The sequence below is a fragment of the Stegostoma tigrinum genome, chromosome 25 (genome assembly GCF_030684315.1).
Source record: "Stegostoma tigrinum isolate sSteTig4 chromosome 25, sSteTig4.hap1, whole genome shotgun sequence".
Taxonomy (NCBI): Eukaryota; Metazoa; Chordata; class Chondrichthyes; order Orectolobiformes; family Stegostomatidae; genus Stegostoma; species Stegostoma tigrinum.
Genome location: NC_081378.1, coordinates 49963207 through 49989937, shown reverse-complemented (window position 1 = coordinate 49989937; position 26731 = coordinate 49963207). Strand labels below are relative to the sequence as shown.

The following is a 26731-nucleotide window of genomic DNA, read 5'->3' as shown; positions in this document are numbered from 1 at the left end:
TAATCAAGTGATGAACTGTGAATGCTGGAAATCAAACAGAAACAGAAGTTGCTAATAAAATTCAGCAGGTCTGGCAACATCTGTGGAGAGAAAACGGAATTAATGATTAGAGTCCAGTGACAACTCTTCAAAACTAGCTATGGGCTAAATGAGACCAAACTGACTTCTGAGGAAGAATCGTTGTACTTGAAACATCAACTCTCCTTTCTTCCCACAGATGCTGAAGGTCCTGCTGAGTTTTGCCAGCAATTTGTGTTTGTTTCAGACCAAACTGTTACAGCTTGTACAGCTCATTACCATATAGTACATAGCTGTATTTTGGCATTTTAACCATTTTTTTCATTATTTTGATAATTATGTTTGACTCCAGTAGCTTTAAAGGCCTTACTTCTTGGGACTGTTAATGGAGGGGATGAGCTGACAGTACTGATATTGATGCCTTTTTTGAGACAGTTGTCACCAGATGGCTTCAGGAAGAGTGGAATCCTGCACGCTTGGAGAGCATTCTTCAGAAGGGAGTCCTCTGTATCCTGGTTTGTCGAATCCTCCTGCTCGATCACAGACTTCTGGCCATCTGCATTCTGCAATGCAGGCTTTGCCTAACCAGCCATCTCCACTAAATGTGGCAGCAGGTTTATGTGGGACTGATGCAGAGCTGCAGAAGATGTTAATTGATGAGCGAATGAGATGTGAACATCACAAAACTAACTATCAGACACTGAAGGCAGAACACACAAGGTATTGTGAAAGCAAAAAAAATTATAGATGGTTTAAATCCAGTGCAAAAATCTGGGAATAGTGAGCTCTGGAGAGAACAGGAGCATTGACATTTCAGGCTTGTGATTAGAAGAGCAATTCTGAGACGTAGTCTTAGAGAAGGTTCGGAAGAAGAAAAGGAACATCAGTTACATGGAGAGATCTGTGCATTTGCTATCCTTGGGTCAAGATAGTTAAAGCAAGGTTTAATTTACTTGTTACCATTGCTAACAGATATGGTTGACACCGCATTAAGATAATTACTAAAAAGGATGAATGGGGAGGGAAGGAACAGATCTTGAAGCATGTGGGAGAGATTATAGAATATGATTACCAAGCAAAAGGAAAAAAATCTAGGGGAAGATGTAGTGTTAGTGTTATTGGACTAGTAATCTGGAGGCCAAGCCGTTGCTCACAATGCATGAGTTCACATTGCATCACTGTAAATGGTAATTGTTAAATCTGGAATTGAAAGTTAATCTTCATATTCGCACGCACATATTAATACCGCAGAAAACCACTCAACCTTCAAGGCTATTCTGCCATTCCATGAAATCATTGCTGATCTATTTTAAACTCAACTCCATATTCCTCCAGAGATAATGGGAACTGCAGATGCTGGAGATTCCAAGATAATAAAATGTGAGGCTGAATGAACACAGCAGGCCAAGCAGCATCGCAGGAGCACAAAAGCTGACGTTTCGGGCCTAGACCCTTCATCAGAGAGGGGGATGGGGGGAGGGAACTGGAATAAATAGGGAGAGAGGGGGAGGCGGACCGAAGATGGAGAGTAAAGAAGATAGGTGGAGAGAGTATAGGTGGGGAGGTAGGGAGGGGATAGGTCAGTCCAGGGAAGACGGACAGGTCAAGGAGGTGGGATGAGGTTAGTAGGTAGCTGGGGGTGCGGCTTGGGGTGGGAGGAAGGGATGGGTGAGAGGAAGAACCGGTTAGGGAGGCAGAGACAGGTTGGACTGGTTTTGGGATGCAGTGGGTGGGGGGGAAGAGCTGGGCTGGTTGTGTGGTGCAGTGGGGGGAGGGGATGAACTGGGCTGGTTTAGGGATGCAGTGGGGGAAGGGGAGATTTTGAAACTGGTGAAGTCCACATTGATACCATATGGCTGCAGGGTTCCCAGGCGGAATATGAGTTGCTGTTCCTGCAACCTTCGGGTGGCATCATTGTGGCAGTGCAGGAGACCCATGCAGAACACCTCCGCTCAGTTCGCAACAAACAACTGCACCTCCCAGTCGCAAACCATTTCCACTCCCCCTCCCATTCTCTTGATGACATGTCCATCATGGGCCTCCTGCACTGCCACAATGATGCCACCCGAAGGTTGCAGGAACAGCAACTCATATTCCGCCTGGGAACCCTGCAGCCATATGGTATCAATGTGGACTTCACCAGTTTCAAAATCTCCCCTTCCCCCACTGCATCCCTAAACCAGCCCAGTTCATCCCCTCCCCCCACTGCACCACACAACCAGCCCAGCTCTTCCCCCCCACCCACTGCATCCCAAAACCAGTCCAACCTGTCTCTGCCTCCCTAACCGGTTCTTCCTCTCACCCATCCCTTCCTCCCACCCCAAGCCGCACCCCCAGCTACCTACTAACCTCATCCCACCTCCTTGACCTGTCCGTCTTCCCTGGACTGACCTATCCCCTCCCCACCTACACCCTCTCCACCTATCTTCTTTACTCTCCATCTTCGGTCCGCCTCCCCCTCTCTCCCTATTTATTCCAGTTCCCTCCCCCCATCCCCCTCTCTGATGAAGGGTCTAGGCCCGAAACGTCAGCTTTTGTGCTCCTGAGATGCTGCTTGGCCTGCTGTGTTCATCCAGCCTCACATTTTATTATCCATATTCCTCCCTTGCCTAATGATCTTTATCAACTTGCTTACCATAGATCTCTCTGCTTGTACCTTAAAGATATTTAAAGTTTTTGCCTCCACTGCTCTTCGAGGGAGAGAGTTCCAAAGATGCTCAACCTTCAGAAAGAAAAGAACTGTCCTAATCCCTGTTTTAAATAGACAGACCCTTATTCTTAAACAGCAATACCCTAGCCTCAAGTTCTACGTAAAGGAAAATATCCTTTTCAAAAAGTGTAGTTTTAGACCTATTTTTCTCTCCCTCAAACTTATGTAAAATGCAATTATATTATGAATTTGGTACAGCCTTTGTTATTTGTACGACAGCAAGGATATCTAGGCATTGAAACATCACTTCTGGCCTTTGAGCATCCCCGATTTTTGAGCCCACACCTTCAACAGGGTCCTAAGCTCTACAATTTCCTCACGAATCGTTTCTACCTCACTCATCTCTTTCCTACTTTAAGGAGCTCCTTTAAATTGGCTTTTTATTACCTGTCCTAATATGTCCCCAGTGACTCAGTCCAATTTGTTTTATAACATACCACTGTGCTTCTGGGCAAGTTGCGTTAAAGGTGCTATATAACTGCATGTGGCTGATGAGGGAATGCAGGAAAAGGATTACCAACAGATGTCAAGGTTGATGCCTGAATTGTGAAGAACTTTGCAATTTTTTACTCTGAAGAAAAATTACTTGGAGATGATTTGCACAGTCTAATATTCAGTGATAAAACAGATTATATCAGCTAAGTGAATGTTTGGGTAGTAGGACCAGTTTCTTTGTAATGGCTGGTGGAATTATCAAAGTTTTGTGAACATAGACCTGATTGCTGATCCAATGTTAAAATGTTTAAGTTTTACTTGATGCAGGTTGCAGGATGAATATACCAAAGCTCAGCATGAATTAAAACGACTACTCGTGGATAAACAGAACACCCATGAGAAATTCCAACTTCTTCTAGCTGAACTGAGGGGGGAGTTATTGGATAAAACAAGGGAGTATGAAGAACTGAAAATGCAGGTGAGGCTGACAGTTCGCTTAAAGCAAAATGCCAATTGTACAAGTTTAGATAATGAAAGTAAATGTTCAGCAAAACAACTATACTGTACATTATAATAGGGATGTCTGAAAAGACCAACTTGTTCAGGTGTGAGAAAGCAAGAAGGAAATGCATGCATTTACTTAGTGAGATGAAGTAGGTGTCTGAGAGCAGACTAGGAAAATCTGAGACCCAGCTACCCAGGCAAGAAATCATTCTAGTCCTTGATGCATTGTCACCATTTAACATCAATCAATAATGTGGATAACTAGATGGAGTAAAGTGCAAGGAGGATGATATCTTGCTAATCTGGCAAGGCACATTTATCTGGAGCTTCTTGTGGTATCAGGTCATCCAAAACCACTTTATTTTGAAAGTTCTCAAATGGCATAAAGAAAATGCACTGAAGATTCACAGGATAGGAAGTTTGCAGGGAGAGAATCAAAGATATTGCTTCAAGTTGATGATATTCCATCTGAGCAGGGAAGAGTCTGGTGGCTGATCCATAACAAATGACTGAGGTTGTAAGAAAAACAGCAAAACATGGATCTCCCTGTGCCATATTTGAATTTTTCATGGAGCTGTTTATTAAGATAACTTTGCATATTTAAACAGAGCCCTCTCCTCCTCAGAGATGAATGTGAGAAACACTCGAAGTATTTTGAGGAAAAGCTGGGGGAAATTTCACCCCATTGTCTTGAAGTATGCTCCACAATGAGCAGCTATAAACCCAGATTATATATGGTGATTATGAAACTAACATTGATCGGACTTTGTCCAGATTGATTGTTGTATTTCCCTACATTACTAATTTGAAAGCACTTTGTCACCTTTGAAATACTTTTAATATCTTATGGTCATGAAAAGTAGTTATTTTTTAAGTAAACTTCGTGGAAAATGTAAATCTAGAAGATCGCAACTAGCCAAGACTTGTAATAGATCTTTGGGCAGAGTGCCAAAGCCAAAAACCAGAACTAGTTGAATGCTGTATTGCACAATCTGTAAATCCAAAGCCTTGTTGTGTTCTTTTGAAAGTTAATAAGTGCCATTGAATGTTCCTCATTTGCTGAAGGGATGATTCACATTGCAATGAAGAGTGTATTAAGTGACTTGCACCTGTGCTTCTGCACCAAGCAAATAAGTTTTATGATGTGCGTAGTTAATTTGCTGCCACTCATACAACCACACATTTTGTGTGATGCCTGATGTTTTCCTGTGTCACAGTTGAGTCATTTATCTATCAATTGCCCACTAATTTATTGGTAATTAAAGTTTAAAAAGTCTTCGTTGCTTTAAGGTAACACAAATGTAGTTGTGTTTAAGATTATTTGCAGTGAAATTCATAAACCACTTGTGGATTGAGTTGTAGTCATGTAAAACATTCAGTTTATAACTTTGGGCCCTAGAAGAAATCCCAACTAACTGTGTTTCTGTAGAAACTGCTACACTGTTCTTAAACAATACTTGTTTAAGAAATATGACTAGAAAATAAAAATTATCATGATAAATGTTTTTGACAAAATCCTGATGATTGGAAAGAGATCCAGTAAGATGCTGCAAAAGCATAGGCCTGGCAATGTTTGTAACTAGAAAAGACTGGTTTTGCTTAAAATCTTCCATTAATATTTTTATTCTCTAAATTTGATAAGAGAATGGAATTGGTTGAAGAGGGGAAGGTAGTGATTCTTTGCCTTTTTGCTTAGCTCTTTTATCCTGCAGAAATGTTTCTTATTCTCAGTCTTAAGTGTCAGATTGGAATGCACAGGAGAAGAAACTGATTGGAGAGTAGGGGTGAGAAATTCTACACTCTACTTGCTCATTTCCAGTTTATAGTAAATTATCTATAAGCTTGAGTTATGGCAGAGTAGCTTTAAATGTCCATCTTATGGCATTTGGGAAGTCAAGGACACTAGATGTAATCTAAATGAACGCTTGTGCAGGAAATGTCACTGGCTGCTGACACTTGAGCTCCAGGTTTTGGAGCTGGAATGGTGACTGCAGTTATTGTGGTGGGTCTGAGAGACAGGACAACATAGATAGCATGTTTAGGACGATGGTCATATTGCACATGGATTGGGAAAGGATAATTGCCAAGCAATCCAATAGTTCTAGTGTTGCAGAAATTCTCTCGGATAATTTTGCTTGCTAGTTAGTTTTCCATGCTGCCGCGGGCAATGGTGTTTCAGAGGAACCCAGCAGGAGCCAAGCTTATGGCACCACAGTTCGCCTAGCTATATAGGAAGGCCGGAACAAGAATGTAAGAACAGTAGTGATAGAGGATTTGTTAGGGAAATTGACAAGTGTTTGTGGCTGTACACTGACTCCAGGGTAGAACAATATCTCCTGGGGTGCCAGATTAGAGGATGTTAGTAGATGCAGGACATTCTTATGGGAAAGGAAGCTGGAGGTCATGGTCTACGTTGGTACCAACAAGTTAACTAAGAAAAGAGAGGCAGTCTTGCAGTCAATTTAGGGAGGTAGGTAGAAAATTAGCAAGCAGGATCTTAAAGTGGTCATTTCTGTACTCCTAATTTCATGTGCAAGTACAGAAATGGGATAGATGAACATGCAGCTGCAAAGTTAGTCCAGGAGAGAGGGGCTTTAAATTCTTAGGACACTGGGATTAGCCATTGGAGAGATGTCACCTGTACAAGTTGAACAGCTCAAGTATCAATAGAACTGGATTGAGTTCCTAATGCAGTGCTTTGCTAGTGTTGCTGTGAATAGTTTAAACTAAACAGGTGTGAAAAACAGGACAGAATATCAGGAATATAGAGGTGCACAAAATAACAGAGAATACAATTCTAATTAGAATAGAGAATAATTCTGAATTGGAGTTGAATCAGGGAGAACTCAGAGCTTACTAAATCATGGTTACTGTGCATTGATGTCAGTGCAGAGTAATGCAAGACTGAGTTACTGACTGCCATGTGGAATTATGAATTGAGTTGGATTTGTTAAGAAGGGGCAGCATTGGTGGCTCAGTGTTTAGCACTGCTGCCTCACAGAACCAGGGCCTGGGTTCAATTCCACCCTTGGGCGACTGCGTGGAGTTTGCACATTCTGCCTGTGTCTGTGGGGGTTTCCTCTGGGTGCTCTGGCTTCCTCCCACAGTCCAAAGATGTGCAGGCTAGGTGGATTGGCCATGCTAAATTGCCTCTTTTCAGGGATGTGTAGCTTAGGTGGGTTGTAAAGGAAACCATTTCTTCTTTGAAGGTAACTCTCTGATCAGCCAATTTCCCTGTCAACCTTTGGCTAATTGGCCCAGGTCTTTTTTGCTCTATTGAAGTCAACTCTCCCTAGGTAATTATTTGTATTTTTTGATTATCCATTGTTCTCATTGTCATCCTAACATTGTTTGATATAATGATCACTATTCTCTAACTGTTTCCCCACTGACACTTGATCCAGTTTACCATCTCATTCCCAAGAACCAGTTCCAATAGGACCTCCTTTCTCATAGGCTGGGCACAATTCTGTAGAACATTCTCCTGGACGCAATCTAGGAATACGTATCCCTCACTGCCTTAACATTACCACTATCCTAATGTAGAATTGGATAATTAAAATTTACCACTATAATTATTCTAAATTGTTTGCACCGTTCTGTAATTTCCCTTTACATTTAAGCCTCTTAGTCGTTCCCACTACTTGCAGACCCATAGATTACAGAGTAATGTAATTGCACATTTTTTGTTCCTAAGCTCTAACCAAAACAATTCAGTCCTTGAATCTTCTGGGACATTATTTTCCTAAATCACTATAATGCTCTTAGACATAGAATCCCTACAATGTGGAAACAGGTCCTGCGGACCAACACTTGCACACCGACTCTTGTAGCATCACACCCCTTAAAGCCATGATATCGTCACACCAGGTTCAGAAGGGTGGTGATAAAGCAAACAAGAGAAACAATTAAACAATTAAACTGATGAAAAGAGGCAGGCAGGGAATTCCAAAGATGACTCTAGGATTTAGGCCAATCGGGCTTGTAAAGGGAATTTGCATTTTAAAGCAGAGACTAATAGGAGATTTTTTTCGGTTGGAAGAGGATTTGTTGTAAAGTTCTAGGTATTTGTATTAGAACCCTTGCTCTTCCTGATTTAATGAATGATCTGGACCTTGGTGTACAGTGGATAATTTCAATGTTTAAAGATAAAACAAATCTTGGAAGCATTACAAACTGAGGACAGTCTCGAACTCCAGAAGGGCATTGACCATTTGCTAGAGCAGCAGATAGATATCAGATGAAGTACAATGCAGGGAGGAACATGGATAGGGATAATAGACAAGGTGCTTTCCCCAGGGTGGATGAATCCAAAACTGGAGGGCGTAGGTTTAAGGTCAGTGGGGAAATATTTAAAGTGCATCTAAGGGGCAGCCTTTTAACACAGAGTGTGGTGCATGAATGGAATGAGCTGCTAGAGGAGGTGGAGGCCAGTACAATTACAGCATCTAAAAGGCATTTGGATGGATATATGAATAGGAAGGGTTTAGCGATATATGGGCCAAATGTTGGCAAAAGGGACTAATTTAGGATATCTGTTTGGCATGGACGAGTTAGACTGAGTGCTGTATATCTCTATGACTCTAAATCAAACTATCCCCGTCACTTCCGCCACTCCCACTTATCCCACACAGTCCCCTATCATCGGCAAATGTCACTAGCCATGACGCAGCACCACCAGTATCACTTACGAGGTACCACAGAAGAAGACCAATTGCACTTAAGAATTTGCCTGCTACCTGCCCTGCAGCATTAATTCATTGGCGCAGATCTTGCTGGAGTTTGGCATCTCACAACATGCCTTGTTAGATTTGTTCCTGCAGTTGTCAGCTTGCAAATGTTCTCCCTCACTGGGATTGGGAGCTGATAACAGTGAGTAGAGGGTGACAGGACATCTGGGATCTCAGTAAATGATAGGATCAGCAACTTATCTCCTTAGCTAATTAGGATAAAAGAATTGACAAAAATACAGAGAAATGATGGAAAAGGAAATCAGTTCAACTTAAGTAAAATAAGGGACAGAAAGAGAAACAAAGAGAAGGGGAAATACTAGCTATAGAATTATATTGCTAAACTTGAAAGAGTTCAGAAAAGATTTACAAGGATGTTGCCAGTGTTGGAGGGTTTCAGCTATAGGGAGAGGCTGAATAGGCTGGGGGTATTTCCCTGGAGCTTTGGAGGCTGAGAAGTGACCCAAGATCTGTGACAGTGAATTAATGCTGCAGGGCAGGTAGCAGGCAAATTCCTTAAATGCAATTGGTCTGCTTCTGTAGTATCTTTTAGTGATACTGGTGGTGCTACGTCATGGTTAGTGACATTTGCCAGTGGTAGGGGACTGTTTGAGATAAGTGGAAATGGCAGAAGTGTTGGGATAATTTGATTTAGAGTCATAGAGATATACAGCACTGCTGACCAGATATCCTAAATAAGTCTAGTCCCTTTTCCCTGGAGCATTGGAGGCTTAGAGGTGATCTTACAGAAGTTATAAAACCATGCGAGACATTTATAAGGTGAGTAGCCAAGGACTCTTTCCCAGGGTAGAGGAGTCTAAAACTAGAGGGCATAGGTTCAAGGTGAGAGGGGAAAGATTCTAAAAGGACCTGAGGGGCAACTTTTTCGTGCAGACGGTGATGTGTGTATGGAATGAACTGCTAACAGAAATGGTGGAGACTGGTACAATTACAACATGTAAAAGGCATCTGAATGGGACATGAATAGGAAAAGTTTAGAGGGATATGGGCCACATGCTAGCAAATAGGTCTAGATTAATTTAGGATATCTGGTTGGCAGAGATGAGTTGGAATGAAAGATCTTTTTCCAAGCTGTATATCTCTATGGCTCGAAGCCTGTGCCATTTGTTTTGAAACAACACAGAGGGACAGTATAAAGTAAAGAATACTACCATAAAGGGAATGCAGGAACAGAGACATCAGTATCTATGTGTCTTAAGTCATTGAGTATGGCAGGCAAGTTGGTGAGAACAGTTTAAGAAGTAAGAAGCATCCTAGGCTTAATTGTGGTATAAAATATAAGAGCAAGGAAGATATGCCAAACTTATAGATAGATCTTAGCTGGAACATTGTATACAGTTCTGAATGCCACAGTTCAAGAAGTGACAACACTGGAGAGACTGCAAGAAATTTACAGCCGTGAGAAATTTAATTATAAAGCGAGATTAGAGAAGATTTTTAGTGACTGTTTTCTTTGGAGAGGAGAAGCTAAGTGAGAATTGATAGAAAGTTTAAAAATCAAGAGGTCTGGACAGTCAGAAATTGCTCCCACTCATAAAAGGGTTCAGCACATTTTGAAAGTTGCTGGCAAAAGTGGGAAATGCAATGTTTAAAAAAAAATTCACATCAGGTAGTTTGGATCTAGAATGTCCTGCCTGGATGTGTGGCGCAGGCATTCAACCAGTTACCATTAGACAATTATGTTCTGTTCAGGCAATGAACAGGTTTACAGGAAAAGTAAAATCATAAAGCCCATTGGGAGAGGCAGTGCATACCTAATGGGCAGAATGGTCTTCTCCATAACAATTCAGTGATTTGAAAATCTTTTCTGTATTCCCCTGTTCCTTGTTGTCAGGTATTAACACCTCAGAAGCTGGAGCTACTGAAAGCACAAATTCAACAAGATCTGGAGACACCTATGAGAGAACGCCTCAGGAAACAAGAGGAGGTAGGAATGAAGAGAAAAAAATCCATGTTATAAATTCTGTGGAATTACTGAATTGTATGTATCTTTGAGTTATGTGTATAACTAGAAATATTTCAATATTTTAGGAAGCTGAAAGGTACAGGGCAGAATATAATAAGTTGCGTTATGAATACACTTTCCTAAAATCAGAGCTTGAGCATCAAAAGGAAGAGTACGAACGACTCTTGGAGGAGAAGGTGATCCGATTTGAAGCTGAGGTAAGCCTCGTGCATGAGCAAATCTATTACGAATTACTGTTTTTCTCAGTCATTCAGTTTGCTTCAGGTCTGATTGTGAGTGGTTATATCTATTGTTACAAGATTAGTTGAGTCCTCGATGACTAACAGTTCCTGTGTTCATCACCAACTTTCATCTCTGACAGCTTGGGGTTTCCTTTGTTTCTTGCCCACTATGATTTACTTACAGAATCAGTGCTGTCAATTTTCAATAGAAGTAGCTGTCTCAGCACTTTGTCCTTTGTGTGGTTCCCTCCATTGTAAGTAGTGGAGAGGGTTCTTTTTTGTGGGGCCTCCTATCAATCGGTTTTTGTTTCTAGTCTTAAGTTCATTCTTCCTTCTTTTAATGGATAAAATCAAGAAATGGAGGGGTTTGTTTAATAAACTCAAATATTTTTTATGAATTCTCAACTGATATTTTTATCTTAAAGCTTAAAAGGTAAAAATATTTATCGACTTCAAATGTGGGTTTAAAAGTAGTGGAGAAACTCTATCAGGTCTGGTAGCATCTGTAGAGAGAGTGACAGATGGAATTGATGTTTTGAGTCCAAATATGACTTTTCTGTGAAACTGCTGTTATTTCAAACAGCATATTTCCTTTTCATTATTTATTGTAATGATGCTAGAATCATAGAATCCCTACAGTTTGGAAGCAGGCCACTTGGCCCATCCAATTCACACCGACTCCTGAAGAGCATCCCACCCAGACCCATTACCCCTACACTATCCCTGTGACCCTGCATTACTCATGGCCAGCTATCCATTTCCCATGGCCAATCCAATTAGCCTGCACCTCTTTGGACTGTGGAAGGAAACCAAAGCACCTGGAGACGCTGGGAGAGTGTGCAAACTCCATATGGACAGTCACCCAAGGCTGGAACCAAACCTGGGTCCCAGGCACTGTGAGGCAGCAGTGCTAATCACACAGCCATCGTGCTGTCCAAGTATTACTGATAAGATGGTATTTATGGCCTCTCCCTTCTTGCTGTGAGATGCAGGTGATTTTGGACCTCTTTGAGCCACAGCACTCATAGAGTTATACAGCATGGAAACAGATCCTTTGGCCGAACTCATTGATGCCAACCAAACAGCCTGAATTAATCTAGTTCCATCTTCCTGTAAACTCTTCCTATTCATGTATCCATCCAGATACCTTTTAAATGCTGTAACAATACCCGTCTCCACCTCTTCCTCTGGCAGTCTTCCCATACATGCACCACGTTCTGTGAAAATGTTGTCCCTTAGGTGCCTTTTTAAATCTTTGCCCTCTCACCTTAACCTATGCCCTCTGGGGAAAAGACCCTGGCTATTCATCCTATCCATGCTCCACATGCTTATATAAACTTCCATAAAGTCACCCCTCAGCATCCGACGCTCCAGGGAAAATAGCCTCAGCTATTCAGCCTCTCTCTATAGCTCAAACTCTTCAACCTGGGAACATCCTTGTGAAACTTTTCTGAACCCTTTCAAGTTCAGCAACATCCTTCCTACAGCAGGGAGACCAGAACTGAACGTGGCATTCCAAAGGTGGCCAACCAATTTCCTGTATAGCCACAACATGATATCATACTCCTATACTTAGTGCACTGACCAACAAAGGCAAGTGTGCCAAATGCCTTCTTCACCGTCCTGTCGACCTGTGGCTCCACTTTCAAGGAACTGTGAACTTGCACCTCAAGGTCTCTTGATTTGGCAACACTGCCCAGAACCTTACTATTAACTGTACAAGTTCTACCCTGATTTGCCTTACCAAAATGCACCACCTCACGTTTATCTAAATTAAATTCCATTTGCCACTCCTCAGCCCATTTGCCCATGTGATAAAGGTCTCATTGTGCTCTGAGGTTAACCTTCTTTGCTGTACTACCAATTTTGGTGTCATCTGCAAACTTACTAACTGTACCTCCCTTGTACATATCCAAATCATTTATGTAAATGACAAAAAGCAGTGGATCCAAACCTTGCTGGTCACAGGCTTCCAGTCCAAAAAGCAGCCCCTCCATTAACACCTTCTGTCAATTACCTTCAAGCCAATTTTGTTTCCAGATGGCTTACTCTCCCTGTATTCCATTTGATCTAATCTTGCTAACCAGTCTACCAAGCAAGACCTTGTTGAATGCTTTACTGAATGTCTGCACAGACAACATCTCTTTGGGGCTAGAAATGACCTGTATAAGAAGGATGGGTTGCACTGAATTGGAAGGGGACGAATATGCTTTCAGGGAGATTTGGTAGAGCTACTCAGGAGGACTTAAACTAGTAAATTTTGGGCGGGAGAAGCATGAGAGATAGTGAGAAAAGAGATCAGTCTGCGGCCACTGCATTTGGGAAAAAGAGCAAGTAGAACAAGATAGGCAGGAGAAAAGCAGAGAACGAGGTAGGACTGATAAACTGCATTTATTTCGATGCAAGAGGCATGATAGGTAAGGCAGATGAACTCAGGGCATGGTTGGAGACGTGGGTCTGGGATATCATAGCTATTATAGAAATGTGGCACTGGGTTGGACAGGCCTGTCAGCTTAATGTTCCAGGGTGTAGATGCTATAGAAAGTGGGGGACAAGAGAGAAGAGGAAGTGACTTTTTTTCTTAATAGGGATAGCATTTTCCTTGTACTTAAGGAGGACATGCTGGGGACTGCATCCACTAAAGTTATTTGGGTGGAACTGAGAATTGTAAAAGGGATGATCACCTTATTTCGATTGTACTATAGACTTCTTCCATAGCCCACTAGAAGTTGAGAAACAAATTTGTAAGGAGACCTCAGTTATCTGTAAGAATAAAGGGTTGTAATGGAAAGGGATTTTAACTTTTCAAACATAGACTGGGACTGCCATAGTGTTAAAGGCATGAATGGAGCGGAATTTGTTAAATGTGTACAAGAAAATTTTCTTCTTCAGTATTTGGATGTACCTACTAGTGAAGGAGCAAAGCTTGACCTTCTCTTGGGAAATAAGGCAGGACAAGTGACTGAGGTGTCAATGGAGGAGCACTTTGGGGCCAGTGATCATAATTCGAATAGTTTTAAAATAGTTAAGGAAAAGGATAGACCCGATCCAAATGTTAAAGTTCTAAATTGGAGGAAAGCCAATTTTGATGGTATTAGGCAAAAGTTGATTGGGGGCAGATTTTCTCAGGTGAAGGGACGGCTGGAAAGTGGGAAGCCCTCAAAAATAAGATACCGAGATTCCAGAGACGATATATTCTGTTAAGTTTGAAGGACTTGGCTGGTAGGTATAGAGAATCCTGGATGACTAGAGAAATTGAGGTTCTGGTCAAGAAAAAAGAAGGAAGCATATGTCAGGTATAGACAAATGGGACTGAGTCAAACCCTAGCAGTCATTAAAGTAATGTTCTCACAGTGATGTTAGGTAAGGAATTCCGTTGCTCTGACCCAATGATGAGCAGTGTCTGAGCAAGCATGGCCAGTTGGATGAGGAGATACAAGTGAAATTATTTCCAAGTCTTTGGTGTTGTTTTCCTTCCGGGGGTTGGGTGATAATGGAATGGAAAGCCGAAAGTTGCTGTGTTCAATGAAACTGCTTTAGTCAGAGACGCTGCCTTTTGATTATGGCCGTGAGGAAATGCATTGTCTTATTTTAATGCCTTGTTCAATTTGCTAAATCTTAACAGCAAGTGTTGAAATGACCTGAAGACATAACATGAAAGGATGAAACCAGAATGAATAACACTCTAGTACCTGATGTAGTCAGGTAAAGAACAAGCCATCCAGTGTTTTAGTATGCCTGGAGGTTACACAGCTTTTAAGTTTCAGAGCTTTCGGGTAGCTTGCACTGCTTCAGCACTGGTTGCTTAGTGTGTGTGTGTGTGTGTGTGTGTGTGTGTGTGTGTGTGTGTGTGTGTGTGTGTGTGTGTGTGTGTGTGTGTGTGTGTGTGTGTGTGCAAATGTGCGTGGTGTGTTCTACCCACCATCTTTGGCAATTACAATTGATGCAGAAATGGCTGCCATCTGTATTCAAAGTCAATCTTGTTCTGACCCATATGTGGGAGTTTAACTACCTCATTAGACACACACATACTGTACCTTTGTGCAGCCTTTCTATTTACTGCACCACAGTCCTGTGGTCTAACTGCTGCTATTTAGCACTGTCCAGCCAAGTCACCCATGGAGTTTCACTGACTTTATCAATTTGTTTTAATCAGCTCACATATTGCTTTGAAAGAAATATGGCCAGTGCTTCTTTCAAAGTTAGGTTGGATTGTATATTCTTGGCCTGGTTTCTCACTCCATTACCCCTGCCCTTTACACACACATGACTTAAGCCTGAACGTGTGGAAATCCTCTGTGATCTTTTTGCAATAATGTGAAATGAGTGATACCAAGTTGGCCATCCATTTTGCATCTCTCTCTCCAGAGTTATGAAGTGGGTTACTAGCTAACACCCCTCATTATAAACTGTTACATCATGTCATAACCTACTTTGTTTTGAACATCTACAAACAATCAGTCCCTTAGCCACCACTGCACAGTGACGGTAGTGTGTATTATCTGCAAGATGTGCGACAGAATCCAGGGCTCTTGTGTACCTGTGACCACTTCCATGTAGAAAGACAAATTGGCAAAAATTTGGAAGCACCACCACTTGCAAGCTCACCTCTAAGTCATTGTCCATCATCACTAAGAAACATATTGCTGCTCCTTTACTGTTGCTGGGTCAAAATCCTGGAGCTCCCTCCTTAACATTTTGCCTGTATCTGAACCAAATGGAAAGTAGTGGTTCACGCACTTTCACTGACACTTCCTGGCACACAGTTAGTGATGGGCAATAAATGTAGGCAAAGCTCAAGCCCCCTGAATGGAAGAAAATGAAAGCAAAAATATTTATCTTAGGGCAACTGAATTGTGGCGCAGTGGTCAAGTTTGAGGGGTGGGGGGAACTTGTGCTAATAGTGATGGATGCACAGTCTTAGATTTTCTTTCTTTTGATCTTCTGTAGCTATGTCTCCAAATACACCCTTTTTTCTTATAGCGCCGTCAATCTATCCATCTTGTGACAAATGCTGTATGCCATTCAGATAACATGCTTTTAGTTCTATTTTTCTAACACTATTCTGTAATTTGATCCCAGTTGATTCCGGAATTTGTTTCTGCTGCTTTCTGCCTTTCTACTTCCCATAATCAGCTTTGGTTTTATTCTTGTGTTCCCATCCTCCCCAGTGGTTCTCACCAGCGTCTAAAGTGGAAAACTGGTCAGTGAGGGAGATAGATTGAGGGGATCCCTGTATGAGGCGTTTGCTCTTTCTAGAGAGCTTAATGGGCTCAAGAGCATTGTTTACAGAACTGTAGTGGTTCCCATTCCCTTTTATGGCTCTGAGACATGGACTGTCTACAGCAGACACCTTAAGGCACTGAAGCAGAACTACCAACACTGCCTGCGCAAGTAATTGTCTATACCATGACTCCCATGTGGCACAGGATGGGTATTCAGCACAGCCGACCGGTCTTGTCATAATTTAAGCTTACTTTCAGGTTGTTTACTTCAAACTAGAGTTTGAGATTGCTCACCAGTCGGCTCTATGAACATAGTCCTTTGAAGTCAGGCAATTCACAATTGATACTCAACAAACCATATTCTTACAACTTTGACATCATTTTGATTTTTTTTTCATAACCATCTTTACATCAACCCCTTTGTCACTTTTAAGACCTCTAATATACATTTATTGGGAATCGTCAACAATACAAATCTGGCCCTAGGCCCATTGACACAATCTTTCATTGTATTAAATTCAGCATCGGCCTACTGCTTTCAGTCACCTGAAGGGAGCACGTGTTTCCTTCCTGGGGTGACCCACAAATCTGATCTAACCCCCAGAGGAGGGGAGAGGAGAGAAACTGACTCAGAATGGAGAAAGTGTGTTAATACTGCAAATCGTGCCTAAATATAACTCTAGTTATATAAGTGACCTCAAAGATCCCTTGAGAAGAAATGGTTTTTTTTACAAGTGAGAGTAAAGTAAAGCATTTTTACTTAATAGACACAGCTTAAATGGAAATTCATGCAAGCTTCAAGGAGCCCTTTACCTTAGCAGCGAATAAGTGCAGGATCTGAATTCTTGACCACTGTTGTCTCAGAGATGCTACAGTTTAAGTAGGTGATTCTTGGCTGCATTGAAGGCCTGATGGCTGTAGTTTTGGTCTAACTTCAGATGCTGCGCTGTGGTAAGCATCAAATTTAATTGTCTTATTTTAACACTTTAAATACTTGAATGCACAATGTAAAGTGAAACTGTTTTCTTCACAGAGATAGTAGGAACTACAGATGCTGGAGAATCTGAGATACCAAGGTGTAGAGCTGGATGAACACAGCAGGCCAAGCAGCATCAGAGGAGAAGGAAGACTGACGTTTCCGGCCTAGACCGTTCTTTAGGTCTAGGCTCGAAACGTCAGCCTTCCTGCTGCTGTGATGTTGCTTGGCCTGTTGTGTTCGTCCAGCTCTACACCTTGGTATTTCTATTTTTTTCACCTGTTTGTATTGCACTGCTTGCCTGTTATTCAAATAAGCAGAGTACAGCAGTTGGACTTCTCGGGGGAAATAAACAGCCTTTTTGATCAGCATTCAGAAAGAAAGAGCAAGACAAATGCAAGGAAATTTGTGAAGAGCAAAGAGCTGGTTAAAGAAGTGGAAGAAACATTTACAGTGTGAGATTGAGAATGATCACAGAGCAAGTATGGACAGATGCACACACCACAGAATGGGGAAATAAGTATGGAGAATAGGTTGAGATACTGAAAGAGTCACTATTTTATCAGTGGAATGGCATGGGAGATCAATTAATGTAAGCAAAACATCATTTATGCGCATTAATGTTAAATATGGTCAAGAAAGCTATGAATAGTAAACAGTATTCCTGGTAATTCACGGTGTATTATAATTCTAATTTAAGACTTAACTGTATGCAGCACCTACATGATGCTTGGAAATCCTTCCCATCTAAGTTGGAAGTTTTAATTTACGTAGATCAGATGGGTACTAAATTTCTGTTACAGTTTAGTAATACTTCTTTGACGTGCACAAAAGTACATCAGAATTCTGAAGGAAAATTGATTGATCTGTGTTCTGTGGATAACTGAATGATAATGCTGTAAGCCACTTTGAAACATTGCTTGCTTTAGAGAATTTACCAGCTGAGTCTGCAATCAACAGTCTAATGTGAAGCATCTTGGTAATGGTTCTGACTTGTGCATTTTATTTTATTCAGCCCTGTTTACGCTAGATATTTAAACGTGTTATCTCTCATTGGTTTAAAGTCAATCCTGCTTGATTCCTTTAGATGGTACTAGCAATTACTGAAGAGTAGCACAAAGTACTGGAGATAAAGAAAGCCTGAGAACATGTTTTTGGAGCTTTAGACTTGTTTTAAAAAGATGCTTTGTGATCAATAATTTATGTAGCTTAGGACCCTAATTGTACTGGATAATTAATACATTTGAATTTAATTTATAGCATGAGTGAAAGCACTCATTGAGCTCTTTGAGGGGAATCCATGTGTTTTCTTTGCAGTCATTAAATAAGCAATGCAGGGGGCTGTATCTGCCAGCCTACTGATTATTAAATGTTATCTTGGTATGCACAAAAGGGCACAAAATGAGTGCTTTTACTCATAGAACATAAATGACTTGTTTTTATACAGTTCATTTGCTGTAGTAAAACATCTCACAGCACTTTTTGAAACCAATATCTGTTCAGAGTTGACACTACCAAACAAGGAGAAACCAAGTTGAAGTTTTCTTTCTGTTTATCAACAAGCAGTCAATGCAATTAAGAGGCTAATTGTCTGTTTGGTGGAAAGGCTTGGGAAGCTAGGCCCACCTAGGATAGTTGAGTGAGTATGCAGTAAAACAGAGGATCACAGCGGTGGGTGAGGACTGTAGATCATGGATCAGGTTGTAACTCAAAGATTATACATCAAGCTGGAAATCAGTGTCAGGATGGTGTATGCTTAGTTATGGGGGTGATGGGAAGATGTTTTTATTTTCCGGGCCTAAAGACAGTGTTGGAAAGACACATACCTGTTGGATGTTCTAGTCTCTGACGTATTACCCAAGCTTTGGGAGGGAAAAGATTATTTGTCATTTGTTAATTGTTTATTTCTTTTACCAGATTGCTAGACTGGATGCTGACAAACAGGCTCTGAATGACCAGATAATGAGTATTGATCCCACCAGGGACAGTAAACGTGTGGAAGCACTCCTGAGGGAAAAGGCCCAACTCTGTCAGAAGGTCAAGAGTCTGGAGGCTGAGGTTGCAGAACTACGGGCTGAGAGGGAAAATTCTGGCTTGCAAGCTGAAAATGTGCAGAGAATACAAGTGCGACAGTTAGTTGAAACCCAAACCCTTGTTAAGTCTTTGGAGGTATGTTAAACCATGGAAACATGAATAGATGCAGGGGTAAACCATGTAGTTTCGTCATTCAGGAACATTATAGATGATCTTCTCTATTGACTTCACTTTTCTGAACCTTACCCAGATATCTTGATTACATTTGTGCTGAAAATGCATTAGCTCAGTCGCAACTCATTAGCAACTCCTTTGTCTGTCCAGCTGTCTTCCTGCCACCTTAAACAGGATTCCTCCACCTCCCAAATCTCCAGCCTGACCCTGCATCTCCCCCATAATGTACCCGCCGCCATTGACCATGAGGACACGGCCGGTGAACCCACCGATGACGTCACATCTGCCACCGCCGGGCACACCACTTCCGGGACCGCAAACGCGACCGCTGCTGCAGTCACCGCCTCCACTTCCAGAACAAACACCACAAACATCACCCTCACCGCTGCTGCTGCCGCCCACCCTGCTCCTCCCACTGCCGATGGTGCATTGCCCACCGCCGATGCCGACGCAACTCCGCCCACTGCCGACGCCTGCGGCACTCCGCCCACCGTCAACGGAACACCGCCCACAGCCAACGCCGACAGAACCCCACCCACAACCTCCACAACCAGCATCCCCAGAGAAGACAGCCACACTGACCTCCCCCCGACTGAGGACGAAAGGTCAGTTCTTAGCAAGTGGTTCACCTTTGTCCCCCTCCACCCACACATCAATAAATACCAGTCACATTTGGGCATAGAGCAGCTTTTCCATCGCCTTCGCCTCCATGCTTACTTCTCTAACCATGAGCCCAACCCTCCCTCCATTGACTCCCTTCACCCATCTCCAACACAAGTCCTCCTCCTGGACACCACCCTCAGGCCTCCTATGGCATACTGTATCCACTGTACCCGTTGTGGCTTCCTCTACATTGGGGAAACCAAGCGGAGGCTTGGGAATCGCTTAGCAGAACACCTCTGCTCAGCTCGCAACAAACAACTGCATCTCCCAGTTGCGAACCATTTTAACTCCACCTCCCATTCCTTAGACAACTTGTCCATCCCGGGCCTCCTGCAGTGCCATAATGATGCCACCCAAAGGTTGCAGGAGCAGCAACTCCTATTCCTCTTGGGAACCCTGCAGCCCAATGGTATCAATGTGGACTTCACAAGCTTCAAAATCTCTCCTTCCCCCTCTGCATCCCAAAACCAGCCCAGCTTGTCCGCGCCTCCCTAACCTGTTCTTCCCATCACCTATCCCCTCCTCCCACCTCAAGCCGCACCTCCATTTCCTACCTACTAACCTCATCCCGTCTCCTTGACCTGTCCATTCTCCCCGGACTGACCTATCCCCTCCCTGCCTCCCCACCTATACTCTCCTCTCCACCTATCTTGTCCTCTATCCATCTTCGGTCTGCCTCCCCCTCTCTCCCTGTTTATTTCAGAACCCTCTCCCCATCCCCCTCTCTGATGAAGGGTCTCGGCCCAAAACACCAGCTTTTGTGCTCCTAAGGTGCTGCTTGGCCTGCTGTTTTCATCCAGCTCCACAGTTTGTTATCTCTGTCTTTCTCTCTCTTTTGGCTCTATCCTGTCGTTTACTCCCTACTCTACCCACCTCCCTATGAAAATTCCCAGCCACCATCGGTTCTGAGGAAGGGTCACCGGACCCGAAATGTTAACTCTGTTTTCTCCTTCACAGCCAGACCTGCTAAGCTTTTCCAGCACCTTTGTTTTTGTTCTTGATTTACGGCATGTGTAGTTCTTTTGGTTTTTATTTAGCTCAGTCTTCACTGTATTTATGAATGAGCATTCTCCGCACTCTCAGGAAGAGAATTTTAAACATTCTTATTCTTGCCTTGGAAAATGTTTCTACTGTTCTCATTGGTTGCTCCTTCATCCTGAAACAGCATCTTAGTACCCACTCTGACAAGCCTTCTATGAACCATAGAAGGACAACTTTATGTAGAGAAAATGAGTTAAGGGCCTTTTAAGTTACAAAGTTCTCAAAAGAGTTTCTAACAAGCCTTTGAAGAATTTTCCACTTTTCAATGAGATCGCCTCTCATTCTGTCCAATATCTCCTCTTAGTTCAGCTCTTTCATTTTAGAAATCAATTTACTAAGGCCTTATTGCATGCTCTTCAAGGCAAGTATGGTCTTGTGGTAAGGTGACCTGAACTGTCCACAGTCCCTCTAGTTGTGCTCTCATTTAATCCTGTTTAACAATAACAAGATTTGCTTACCCGTCTAAACTCCTGGCAAAAGACTAACATGTCATCTGCCTTCCTAATTGCTGGCTGTATGTACATGTTAACTTTCCATGATCTTTGCACCACATCTCTTTAACCTTCTCAAGTATTTTCCTACCAAAATAGATAATTTTGCACTTGCTCAATTTATACTCCATCTCCCATCTTCTTATCCATTCATTTAAGCCCGTTACTTTGCTGATTCTGCATTCTTCTGACAGTTTCATGTTGTCAGTGAACTTTGATACATTACATTTGATTCCTTCATCTAAATCATTAACATAAATTACAAAAGGCAGATGCCCAAACATTGATTTGCAGTACCCCATTATCTTATGCCTTAAGTCCAGAAAATGTCCCATTTGTTTTTGCACTGTCTTTGGGACGGTTAACTAATCCATGCTAAAATATTAACCCTGATCCCTCATACCCTAATCTTGTGTGACAACCTCTCAGGCAGGAGTTCAATTAATGATACTGAAGTTGTACATGTATTACATCCACTGGTTTCCCCTAAAGTTCAGATATATTTGTTGAAGGCTATTCCCCTTTCATAAAATTGTATTGAGTTTGTGTAATCATATTGATACTTTCTGGGTATTGTGTCACCAAGTCCTTGTATTAGATTCTAGTATTTCCACATCACTGTCATGCTACAGGACTGCAGTTTCGTGTGTATTCTCTCCGTCTTTTTAACAGTGAAGCCATTTCTTTGGACTCTACTTATTTTCATTATTGTGGTAAACATGATCAAGTCTGTAATCAACATGGAGCTCTCAGCTGGGGATTTGTTAGCAATAAACTGTGTTGCAATTCCCTGGGGTTGTTATATTTACTGTAGAAGTCAAAAGTGGATTAGGATTTGTGTTCACCATTACGTGGATGACAGCAAGCATATTTATTGTGCTGTTAGCAACTCTTGTGAGAACTTTTGTAATTTGAAAAATCCTGAACTCATTTTCTGTCTATGAAGTTATCGTTCTTTGGATCATAGAAGCATTGAAATGTGTTCATTCGTATGTGCTGTAAAGAATGCCTGATCTTACATGATAATCAGAGATGCTCATGAAACATTTTTGACATTCAGTACTGGTAGCAGAGTATGATTCAGTATTAGATCAGTCACCCGCTGAATTTAGCAAGTTTCTGGCAATGGTAGAAGCCTTTCTGAACCTGCAGAGCATCCACCTATACCCAGATGTGACTGGTTGGTTGGTTGAAAAACTTTCTATAAGAAACAGAACCTATAATTTTTGTGCAATCAACAACAATACAAACCTAACGTTTTATATCGTTATATAAAATCAGCAGCAGAGCATGGATTGCCAGCAAATGTGAGACCTCATGCTGTTTGTGTAGTGACTATTTCTTGCCAACCTCTTAAAGGACATCATCAGAGAGATAGCTGGAACATTTGGCTTAATTCACTCAGTTGCACTGTCTTAACTCAGGGCTTTAACTGATGCAAATTTGCCTGATTATGTATGTTCATTGTTCCACTGTCAGATTTGAATGAATATAGAAGAATGTTAACTATCTTGCCTTGCTGCAGAGAGCTGTGGAGGACAAGTCATTGAGTGTCTTTTAAAACAGAGATAGATTCTTGATTAGTAAGGGATCAAGGGTTATAGGGAAAATGCAAGAGAATGGGTTGAGAAACATATCAACCATGATTGAATGGTGGAGCAGACTTGATGAGCCAAATGACCTACTTCTATTCCTATATCTTATGGTTGCATGAAATGGTTACTGCCAGATATATACATGCAAAGCTCCCTTTCAGCCTATACCATCCTTTTTGTTTTTTTTTTGACCACTTATAGTTTGGAGCTTTCATCTAGAATTACAAATGTGTCTCCAAAGAACCACAAGTTTGGTTTAAAATAGTAGCTTCTGTTGGTTTTAGGATTGCATCTGCAATCTGAAACAACTGGGAAATAAAATGAGATTTCTTAATTGTAGGAACAAAGTTGCCCCAGAATCCTTGAAAATGAATCTTTAGTGGTTGTATTTCTTTCATAAATTTCTGGATCAACCACTGTGTTGGGTATAATGAGCGTAGTAAACTTGTGAGAAGCTGATATCCAATAAAACTCTCAGCATTTCCTATTTGTTCTGCACCAAGAGAAACATTTTGCAGATACAGGTTCCAAATTAGAAAATGCAATCCAGAAATGTTATTGGAATGTTGTATAACAGATCAGAATCCTACTTTATCAATCACATTCAGGCAGTTAGCCTCCCCACAGGCCTTTATTCTTGACACTTTAAAGCAGTTAATTGAGATTTTACTAATTTGCTCTGTTTGGTGCACTTGGTTAAGTTTGCCTTTCTTGTTGATTGCAGGCAGAGAAGCAGTCTATTAAACTTCAGCATGAGCGTTTGGAGAAGGAACTGCAGCTGGTTCTTGAACAGAATACTCAGTTGACCAGCAAGTTGTTCAAGGCAGAGCGGGAAGTTAATGCTTTGTCCAGCAAAGTAAGTTATTAATTCAGAAACAAAAACAGAAGTTGCTGGAAATGCTCAGCAGGTCTGGCAGCATCTGTGTTTTGGGTTCAGAGACCCTTCCTTAGAACTGGACCCGAAACATTACCTCTGATTTCTCTTCACAGATGCTGCCGGACCTGATGAGGTTTCTCAGCAATTGCTGTTTCTAATTTACAACATGAGCCGTTCTTTCTTTTTTTTTAAAGTTATTAAATTGTAAAAGGATCAAATTCATTTGAGTTTTTACACATTGGTGTCAAACCACTGAAGGCTTCATCTGACAAATATCAAACGTCTTGTACTGTTTAATGCACAAAATTGCAGCATGCAGTAGCTGATCATAAACCTTGAAAATATTAGTTACCATGAAGGCAGTTTCCATCTGTGGCTTTAGCTGGAATCTTCTTGTAGTGTTGTGTTCCTAACAGCAGGAATGCAACTGCGTGGGAGCTCTGTCCATAGCCACAAGTCAAGTCAGCTATATCCTCATCCCCTTGCACTGCCACCACTCAGTGTTGGTGAGTCAATACCTCCTCTTTAATGATCTACTAAAGTTTTTCATTAATGAAGAGCTGCTCCCACTCAGTTCAAATCCACAAGGAAAGTAACCTCCTCTGCATGCTATCTTTAGCCAGTCGTGAACCTGAATATATGTATTTCTGACTTAGATTCATAGAGAGATACAGCATGAAAACAGACTCTTCATTCCAACTCATCCATGCCGACCATCCTAAATATGTCTGGTCCCTTTTGCCAGCATTTGGCCCATATCTCTCCAAACCCTTCCTATTCATTTACCCGTCCAGATGCCTTTTAAATGTTGTATTGTACCAGCCTCCACCATTTCCTCTGGCAGCTTATTTCCATACATGCACTATGCTCTGTGTAAAAAGGTTGTCCCTTAGATGCATTTTAAATCTTGCCCCTCCTTAATCCTATGCCCTCTAGTTTTGGACTCATCCACCCCGGGGAAAAGACCTTGTCTATTTACCCTGTCCATATTCCTCTCTGCGTCAAACCTCATCTGATATCTATCTGCTGCTTTGGCAAATGGTCAGTGCCCTTCTGGACTTCTAGACTGCCCTCAGTTTGTGATGCTTTTAAGTTTTGTTTTACCTGTAAACTTTGAAATTATCCCCTGTATATCAAGGTCTAGATCATTCAGTAAATAGGGAAGAGTAAGGGTCCCAGTACAGATACCTGGGAACATCACAACAAATCCTCCTCTAGCCTGAAAAAAAATCTGCTGACTATTACTCTCTGCTTTAAAATACAAATTACCTTTATAACTCCAATCAGCCCTAATCCTAAAGAAGCCTTTGAAATTCCTTTTTATGCTAGCTGACTTTCCCTTTTCATCAGTATCATTGCTTCTGTTGTTTTCGTTTTCACCACCCTCCTGAACCTGGTGTGACAATACTATGGCTTTAAGAGGTGCATTTTGTCCTGGATGTTTAAATGAAGAAAGTTGGAGACAGGGGTGCTGAGTGGCCTGCTTGAAGCCTGGAAAGTGAACAGCTTGTGAGGCCTTTAGTTTTTTTTTCGAAAAAGTGGAAGAATGGAAGCAGCCTGAATGGGTGGGGTCAAGCTCCCACAGAACCAGGAGTTTGTTTTCAGTTGTTGCAAGGGCCTTGAAGCTAGATGCGGAGACTCTTCTTTTCTTGCTATCATTCTTGCTATCATTCTTTCTTTCTTTCCTTCTTTCTTTCTTTCTTTCTTTCTTTCTTGCTTTGTTGCTTTCTTGATTTGTTGCTTGCTTGCTTTCTTTCTTTCTTGCTTTCTTTTTTCTCTGTGCCTGCCCCTGTCTGTGCTTCCCTGCTGCTAGAATTGCATTTATGACAATCCATTTTACTGAATTTGCTTTTTCCAACAAAGTGTTTGAGATGTTACTGTAGTGGAACAGTTAATTAGTGTAGTGATTATAGCAAGGTCAGCCAGTGGATCGCACAGAATAAATAAGTTTTCTAATTGGGGCTGTTTATCTGGTTGACAGATATAAACAGGAGCGTCAGAGGTTCTGCTGACTTTGAGGAAGCATAATCAGTGTCAAAGGCTCTTCACGTGTAAAGAAAGGGTGATTTGATGCTAGGAGCTTCTGTGGAGTGTTTCAATTACTGGGTAGTTTATATATATATATTATTTTGTTAAGCATTTTAATATAATTCCAGCTCAGCCAGTTCTTTTATTTTGCCTGTGTTTTAACTGTAAAAATAAAGTGTGTTTTACTTGAAGTTGAATAGTTTGGCCAATTGAATTGCATCTGGAATGCAATGCCTTACACTTAACCTAGGCACTTGACTTTTCTTATTTTAAAGTTATTGTCTTAAGATATTTTTGAGCCTCTTTAGTCTGGTTCATAACAAATTGGGTGCTCTTGTTGGGATCAAAAATCTCTTAAATCCAGTTTGGGTTTAGGATTATTAGAGTCAAAGGCTGTGTGTGGTGAGTGTTGGTGTTGTGTTTTTTTTTTGGTTTTGAATTAGGATGATTTTAAATAGGACATGCCTTGTGTAGTAATGGATCTTCCAGTCACTAAGAAGCTCCTGGGGGCGGAAGAAGCCACTTCAGGACTTTGACAGAAGTTATCAAAGCAAAGCGTTTGCAATTGATACACAAGCTGGACTTGGGGTTGTCTTTGCCAGTGTGAAAAGGGGAGATAATGCAGCAATAGCTAGTCATTTATGAATGCTAGAAATGCCATTGGAATCATTTAGAAATTGCTAAAATTCAATAAGAAGTGAAACAACTTGAATGTGAAAAGGAAGTGAAACATTTTGAATTACAACTGAAAGAGAAGGAGACGGTAAAGGAAAGGAAGATTTGAGCAAAAGAAAGGGAGAAAGAGTTTTCCAACTTTGGAGGTTGGAACTGAAAACCCAGATGATTTAAAATGTTGTATCATTAATTACAAAGGTGCTATTTGTCTGGTGATGTTTTAACACTCATACAAGTAGGCTGTCACCACTTGCCAATGGGAAACTGAATCCATCTTTAACTCCATGCAATCTTGATAACTTATTTTGATTTTTTTTTGTTACGACACAGGGATAGCAAGCCAGACC

General features: G+C 41.5%; 1 protein-coding gene across 3 annotated transcripts in view; it reads left to right on the top strand.

Annotated features, from left to right (window-relative positions):
• The window catches only part of cep83 (centrosomal protein 83), a 51241-nt gene that overhangs the window by 6150 nt on the left and 18360 nt on the right, over nucleotides 1–26731 (top strand). For all 3 annotated transcript variants that reach the window (XM_059654711.1, XM_059654710.1, XM_059654712.1), the window contains exons 2-7: nucleotides 454–738; nucleotides 3491–3641; nucleotides 10253–10345; nucleotides 10450–10581; nucleotides 18724–18975; nucleotides 23529–23660. In XM_059654711.1, the coding sequence (XP_059510694.1) occupies nucleotides 464–738; nucleotides 3491–3641; nucleotides 10253–10345; nucleotides 10450–10581; nucleotides 18724–18975; nucleotides 23529–23660 (1035 nt within the window). In that variant the 5' untranslated portion in view covers nucleotides 454–463. The remainder of the gene's footprint in view (nucleotides 1–453; nucleotides 739–3490; nucleotides 3642–10252; nucleotides 10346–10449; nucleotides 10582–18723; nucleotides 18976–23528; nucleotides 23661–26731) is intronic.